Source organism: Ctenopharyngodon idella, chromosome 21, assembly GCF_019924925.1.
Source record: "Ctenopharyngodon idella isolate HZGC_01 chromosome 21, HZGC01, whole genome shotgun sequence".
Lineage (NCBI taxonomy): Eukaryota > Metazoa > Chordata > Actinopteri > Cypriniformes > Xenocyprididae > Ctenopharyngodon > Ctenopharyngodon idella.
Genome location: NC_067240.1, coordinates 1,791,336 through 1,799,262, shown reverse-complemented (window position 1 = coordinate 1,799,262; position 7,927 = coordinate 1,791,336). Strand labels below are relative to the sequence as shown.

The window sequence follows — 7,927 nt, the reverse complement described above, 5'->3', positions numbered from 1 at the left end:
TATATGAAGATACTTGAAACTGATCAAAACATACAGCACACATGATGTTTAAAAAATAATTTATTGTTCTTTATGTACAGGAAATATAGAAAACAGAGTAGAAAAGTTATTGTACAGCAAACTCTCTGTACACTGCATTGAGAAGAAACTCCAGGGTCGCTGGAGCCTTTAAACTGTACAGATGAAGAAACGTCCAGATAAAACCCTCCAGCTCAACATCAGTCCAGTGACGTCAGCGGGACAGAGGGATTGTGGGTAATCTGTACCATGAACATGTCAGTGAATCTCACACACAGAGGGCTGTCCAGAAGCTCTTTGGTTTGTGAATATCATGATCATCACTGCATACGTTCCTCACGAGAACATAAACCTGCGTTAGGAGGAGAAGAAACCACTTAAACCAGCCTAACGCTGCTCCGCGCCGCTGGTCTTACAGGGGTTTGGGCACTTGTCAGCTGGTTTGGCAGCCCTATGAACCGGCTTAAACCACCACAGACTGGTTTAAGCTGCTCATTCGAGCCGTTTAGGGGGAAATAAAACATTAAAATAAAGATGCATCTCATTAAAGCTGCTAAATACTCAGAGACGACAGTCAATGATGCATAAGAACTAGAATAACTAGAATAATAATCATAATACAAAGGCATTCCATAAGTGTAGATGATTTGGTCCGTTCTGAAGGCATGATGTTCATGAAGACGAACACTGAACACTCATTTAATACTGATGATGCCGTTCAGATATTAGAAAACACACAAATCGCGCGCGACTCCCTGAAACGAAAGAAAAACGTCCGTCTCTTTGTCCAGCTGCTCCTCAAATAAATAAACATAAAATTGCAACGACGCAAAAAAAAGATTGCAATAATGCTGTCAGCCGAGATATAGTGATGACAAACTGCACATTTAGGATTACTGACAGAAAGATAATACATTTTATCATCTTGGCTGTAAAGTAATGTGGAGAAATAAATAATGCATGTTTGATTGCGTCAATGCCTTCATGAAGATCTGCTTGACATTCATCAGGCATGTTTTTCCCAAACTTTCATCATCATCATCATCATCATCATCATCATCATCAAGGCACACGAGCACAGCGAAGCACTGGACTAGTGTTGGAATCAGAAACGCCTTAAAAACAAAGAACAAAACGACAGACCGGCAGCTGAAGAAAAGACATGATCCAGATCAGACGCCACAGACGAGGGAGACGCACATGTATGACCTCAACACGTCTGAAGTCTTCCTCAAATACATTTGCATCGAATAAAATGGGCTGATATTTCATGATTAACATTAAAACATGAAGCCAGAACAAAAAAAACAAACCAAAAACAATAAAAAAACATGGTGATAAACACTTCATCTGACTCATGAAAGCAGAAACGCAGGTGTGCGTGTGTGTGTGTGTTTTATGAAATCATTATTTGGTGTAAAGCTGGCCGTGAGACCTGATGCTGTAACGACAACTCAAAATTATTTCTTTCTTATTTTTGTCTTATTTTGCATTTTGTTGTCTTTTTCAGCACAAATATCATCCTGAACTCAAGATACATTTACTGGAGAAGCAAAATGACTGAAGATATTAAGTAATTTTGAAGATATTAAGTAAAAAATGCATCAAAATGATCAAGTTTATGCTCAATAAATACATCTAATATAGTGATGAAAAATATAGTGATGAAAAAAATGCATATTTAAGATTAATGACAGAAAATAATTATCAGAAATAGAGTTTTTCATCTTGGCTGTAAAATAACATTGCCAAATAAATAATGCATGAGTTTGATTATGCCTTGACTTAATTTATAATAGGAAAACAACACTAAATATCTTATCAAAATGAAATTTATGCTTAAAACAAGAACAAATATCTGCCAATGGAGTCAGAAAATTAACTTCATTCAAATGAGATATTTGTTCTCGCTTCATTTTGATACTTTTTTCCATGAACAAGACCTAACATGCTTCTCCAGTAAATGTATCTTGATTTAAGAAAGTTTAAATATTTGTCCTGGAAATGACAAAAAAGAATAAAATAAAATAAGACAAAAAAATATGTCTATTTTATATGTGAAGAGGAAAAAAAAAAAAAAACGACGCATTTGACCACAGGATGGAGAAAACACGGCAAAACGCACACAACACTGCAGTCTGGATGGAGCTGAAATCAAATAAAAAGACAAACACACACTCACGCTCGTGTCCAAACACTCACACACTTGTAACACGGTCACGGAGCAGCACAAACGCGTCTAGTGTTCCTCAGCTGCAAGGGTCATGAGAGGGTGCAGTCGTACGACCCTTCTTCCAGCGCCTCCTCCTCCTGCGCTGCCTCTGGTGTGTCGTCCAGCGGCCGGGCGTTGGCTCCGGAAGGGCCATCCAGAGGCAGCGGGTGAGCGGAGGTCACGACCCCGCGGACGTCTTCGGCTCTGGGCAGCAGCAGCGGCGGCTCCGACAGCTTGGACGCTCCGGTCGGCTGGAACGCCTCAGGCTGCACCTGCTCCACAGGAACCTCCATCAGCTTCAGCAGCTGCGGGCGAATCAGGTTCAGGAACGGCTTGTAGCCCAAACTGACAGGGAATCAGAACAGAGAGAAAGTCAGTGAATAAACATTTTGAACCCCAAACTTTTGAACTACTTTTTCTTCATCGCTTCTTCATCATTCAATTTTCTCAATATGATAAACCATATAATACTGACCAATCAGACGAGACCCAGAGGTCGACAGCTATCAGACCAGCTCTGATGCTCTGGACCGTTTCTGACGGGACCTCTGGACTGTCCAAGAACCCCACAACCTGCTTAATGACGCTGGCGTCTCGTAAGATCAGCCCGATGATGACACACCACTCCAGACAGCCCGCCTCCATGAACACGTGCAGCAGATACCTGAAAACCATCACACACACAACAGCATCTTCAGAACCGCATTTCAATTCAATCTGTTTACTGGCACAAGGGTGGGGCAACCTGTCACTCACATGAGATCCACCAATAGCAAATCTCAACCATCAAATCAATTCCCCACAGACAAAATCAAGCCCTGCCTTACATTTGTTCTTGTTCCAGAAGCCGTTTCACTCAGATATACGGCACAATAAGGAAGAAAAGACTACAGAAGGAGTATGTCATTCCAAACATAGTCAGTGATTTGATTGGTTCCCGGTTGATGAGCTCATGATGACTCACCGCAGCTGCACTTGACTCTTGTGCGGCCCTTTATTGGCCAGCTCCATGGAGATGTGCTCCAGCTCTGATTGGGTGAGATTGAGGGTGGAGAAATTCTCATCCACCATCGTCCAATCACCATCCACCATTGAACTGGTCTCAGTGAGGTCCGTGGCTGAACCGACGCTGTACTCCTCTGCTGAATAGATAAACCAAAAGAAATATAAGACAGAAAGACAGAGAGAGAGACAGATATAGAAAGACAGATTTTATTCTCTCACCTTTGTTAATAAGAGGAGAGAGAAAAGCGTCCTGCGTCTGCGGTCCTCCGTGAGAGGAGGCGGAGTCCAGTTCCTTAGACACCGCCCCCAAGCCATCAAGCCAGCTGTGATTGGCTGTGGTGACCTGAGGAGGCGTGGTGTCCATGTCACTGATCAGCAAACTGTCCGCAGACTGAGACTTCAGCAAACGAGAACTCAACACTACGATGAGAGAGAGAGTTAATGTGATTGGTGAGTCATAATCATATATATATATATATTATATATATATACACACACACAAGCCAAAGACTAACATTAGATGGACCTTAGTTAAAAAAAGAAAAATAAAGTTGGAAAAACAATAATATATATATAAAAAAAAATAATAATAATAATAAAATTTTATATACATAAATATAAATATTATCTTTTTCATATTATATAGAGAAATATATTATATGAAATTTAGAGAGAAAATAAAAAAAAGTTTTATATATATATATATATATATATATATATATATATATATTTATTTATATACATATATGAGATTTTACTATTTTTTATTTTCTCTAAATGTTGTATATAATTTTTTTTTTTTTTTTACATTTTCTTTCTATATTTTTCATATATACACAATGATTTATTAATATAGATCATATTTAATATATATTAACATTTGTAGTTTAAAACCTGTCTTCTGAAACTGATTATGACAATAGGTGGAAAAAACATTTACACACCTGGGCGGCAGCGTCCGTTCTTTAGTGGCGAGCTAATGGAGCATGCTGGGATCACAGGGAATGGCCACAGGAAGTCCTTGTGCAGGCATTTGAGGGCAGTAACAAAATCATCAACCCGTGCCACCCGTGTGCGCTCCCGACACAGCCAGCCAATCAGCTCGAAGCCTAGCTGGGCGGAGAAACAGCCCAGGTCCCGCAGTCTCACCTGCTCCAGCAGGTGGCGCGCGTGTCTCCACAGCATCATATCGATGTAGAGATTCTCCGCAGAGTCGCTGTCCTTACACCAGCGGTCTCCACTGAGAACACACACACACACACACACACACACACACAAGAATCTTTATTATCTGAATCGGTTTATATGAACAAACTGTCCAAACAAAACAATCAGATCTCCCAACACTACTGCGTAACTGTCTGATGAAGCTGTGAGATTAACATCTGAATCATGTATGTTGTGTTACCCTTTGGAGGACGGGCCGGAGGGCATGCTCAGGGTCTTCTGCAGGTTGAACTTCCCGCCTGCGATGCTGTCAGCTGACTGAGACATACTGATGCTGCGGTTACGGAAGAACTCAAAGCCGCCCGTGGAGCTCTGCTCCTGCACACAAACATCTCAAACCATCACATGAGCTTCAACACGGAGCATCATTCTCAGCGCGGCCTGTCGAATTCTCACCTGTGTGGTGGGTGTGCTGGGCGGAGTCTCGCTCTCCCCTGAACCAATGGCCTTGAGGAAGCGCATCATTTGACGACAGAGATCCCATTTGCCCTGCTCGAGGGCCGTGTTGAAGAGCAGAGTGGCGTGTTGACGGCTGACCGCTGGAACCTCCATATTCTGAGATGAACACATACAAAAATCATAAAAATAATATGAATAAAATAAGATTATTTAAATAGATGCCCTCTCTATTATCATGAAAAAGCCATTTAGGACTTTGGGTTTAGAAATGCATAATTGTTCCATTAGTTCATCCAGAAAAGACGACATTTGTAAAATATAAAATATGATATATGCATGATTATCAACACAAACCTGATTGAGAGGGCAGATATACAATCTTATGTGAAAAGAATCTTTATTCAAAAAAATTTTTTGAATAGTTATGCTCAAATTGAGAATATTTGTCTTAAATGTGTTGATTAGACAGCAAGTCTAAAAACTAGAGATATTAAAATTAAAGATAATGAAGCCACTTCACAGAAATAATTTGTTCACGCCAAATAAAAAGTTAATATGCTCGATTAAACGCAGATTTAAAGGTCACTTTATTCATGGCTCAAATGTAAAAACAATCAATGTTGACAAGAAGCTCTTTTTAGTAACATTATTTTTGTCACATTTCAAGTGAAAAGATTAATGGGTAGAAATAAACATTATTTTTAATTGAAAAATGCAGGAATTGCTAGCTAATGTGTTTTTTTGTCAGATCTCAAGTAATTTAAGCAGCTTTTATGAGCTCATAATAATACATACAAATCTGTAAGAATTAATGTTTTTTTTTTAGGAATTTTAAAATGCTCTTTAATTTAAAAGTTGTTTATTTATTGCCATATCAGCTTCAAAAAGCAATTACATGGCAGATACAGATTCAACATTCAACAATAACATATAATTACAAACACCTTATAAAGTTTTTCTGGGTCCATCTTTCAACATAATTACTTCAAATTTTCTTGACATCAATTTTTTTTATTTATATATTTGCTACACCACAGAATCTAACCACTAATCTACAATATAATAAATAAAAACATTTTATTAAACTCAACATATAAAAAAAGAGACTAATTATTGTATCAGTGTTATTTTAGTTTTTAATTAAGTTTTATTTTAGTTTTATTAATATTTTGAATTAGATTTAAATTTTATGTTTTTAGTTTACATGTTAATTTTAGCTTAATTTTTATATTAATATTATTTTTATATCACGGTTCAGGTTTAATTTATTTTTATTTCAGTTTCAGTTTTTATTTAATTCCAGTTAATAATTTTAGTGCTTCATTTTACACTTATCTCAAGGCAACATATCTAATAAAAATTCTAACTAATATTTATATTTAATTTAATTTCAGCTTTATTTCAATTAACAAATGTTTTTAATAGTTTTAGTTTTAGCTAACGATAATAATATAAAAAGATTCTTTAAATGTACTTCTGATCTGATCTTACAAAATATTCTATGAAAAATGTCTAATTTTATTTATTTGTTTGTTAAATCACAGACCATTCAAAGTGGGTTAAACTACTGAAAATGTAAACATAAATGTGAACATAAATGGTGAGCACCTACAGATAATGGTGACTTATTTCAAGAGTATTTTATTTTTTCAATATATATCTCAAGTGTTTTGGTATTTATTTAAATGTGGTGTTTATTTCGTGTTTCTCAGGTGAAGTTTGTGTCTCACCTGCAGGATGATCAGGTATGACGCTGCCGTGTCCAGATCCTGCGCCATCAAGCACTCCTCGAACAGGTCTTTAGGGTTCCCCACGGCGGCGAACAGGTAGTTCCACAGAGCGTATTCGGTTTTGCGGGCGCAGTGGACGATGGTCTGCAGGAAGAGCGGGAACTCTGTCACGAACTTGGCCACGGTGGGCAGCAGCGGGTCGGGGATGGGCTCTCTGGACGTGGCCTCCTCCTCCAGCACCACGTGCACCATGAGCTCCAGGACGTGAGGGAAGTACGGCAGCGAGGCGCAGGACTGCGCCAGCATCAGCGCCTGCTCGCCGAGGTTTCGCACCAGCAGCTGACGCAGGATGTGGTGGAGGTAGATCTGGGACGTGCGCTCCACCGTGCAGAACGGGAAGAGCGCCTCCAGCGGCTCGGCGGACGAGCCCAGGCCGTCGAACAGCATGGTTTCGTTGGAGGCGCCCAGGATGAGCGCGTCCTCGAAGAGCACGGTGAGCGGGTAGATGTTGATGTGGAAGGGCAGCATGATCCTGCGCGACAGGAAGGAGTGAGGTTTGCGGTGGTCTCGGGGAAACAGAGGGAGCCACACCTTCATCCCTGCCTCTCCGCACGACAGCCACAGCGCCTCCATCAGGTGGCGTTTCTTGCGGTTGCTGCGGCAGGTGGTCCAGACGTTCTCCACGCACTGAGCCAGAACCACCGGCGGACAGAACGGAAGCTGCCGGAGGGAGTCACGCATTAGTTAAACGTCAGATAATCACAGATTGACATTCAACAGCGCTGCCCACTTTTTCAGCGGCCTAGTCTTCGTTAAAGCCAAAAAAACTATGAGGAGAATCACAAACTTTGATTTGAAGCAAAAAAGTATTTGAAAACAGGACAGAAAGACAAACATACAACTTAACAGCTGTAATGAGGTTAAGAACTACAATCCCATGAAGCATTGCACATGACAATCAATAGAGAAACATGAAACTATTGATTTAAAGATGTTGATAATGTATATATTAATGATTTCTGGAGGATCATGTGACACTGAAGACTGGAGTAATGATGCTGAAAATTCAGCTTTGATCACAGGAATAAATTATATTTTACAAAGTATTCAAATAGAAAACAGCTGTTTTACATTATATCACCACTGTTTTTACTGTATTTTTGATCAAATAAATGCAGAATTGGTGAGCAGAAGAGACTTTTGATCTAGTGCTGTGTTTGTATACGTGTATATATAAACAATAAATTTAACATTTTTTGCAAAGTATGCTTAGATACAATAGTTTGAGAGTGTAGGGAGATTGAATCAATTATGTAAATTGCATAATCAAGTATAT

The 7,927-nt window shown here is 39.3% G+C and overlaps 1 protein-coding gene across 3 annotated transcripts in view; it reads right to left on the bottom strand.

Moving 5' to 3' along the window:
- Nucleotides 1-42: 42 nt before the first annotated feature.
- ric1 (RIC1 homolog, RAB6A GEF complex partner 1) overlaps nucleotides 43-7,927 on the bottom strand; it is a 44,955-nt gene continuing 37,070 nt past the window's right edge. The window contains exons 19-27 of one of the 3 annotated variants that reach the window (XM_051876819.1): nucleotides 7,069-7,311; nucleotides 6,592-6,996; nucleotides 4,859-5,017; nucleotides 4,644-4,780; nucleotides 4,180-4,475; nucleotides 3,455-3,655; nucleotides 3,195-3,372; nucleotides 2,706-2,894; nucleotides 43-2,575 (exon numbers count right to left, since the gene is read on the bottom strand). In XM_051876819.1, the coding sequence (XP_051732779.1) occupies nucleotides 2,281-2,575; nucleotides 2,706-2,894; nucleotides 3,195-3,372; nucleotides 3,455-3,655; nucleotides 4,180-4,475; nucleotides 4,644-4,780; nucleotides 4,859-5,017; nucleotides 6,592-6,996; nucleotides 7,069-7,311 (2,103 nt within the window). In that variant the 3' untranslated portion in view covers nucleotides 43-2,280. Of the gene's footprint in view, nucleotides 2,576-2,705; nucleotides 2,895-3,194; nucleotides 3,373-3,454; nucleotides 3,656-4,179; nucleotides 4,476-4,643; nucleotides 4,781-4,858; nucleotides 5,018-6,591; nucleotides 7,312-7,927 lie in introns of all 3 variants that reach the window. The other 2 variants (XM_051876818.1, XM_051876817.1) reach the window with 2 other exon arrangements.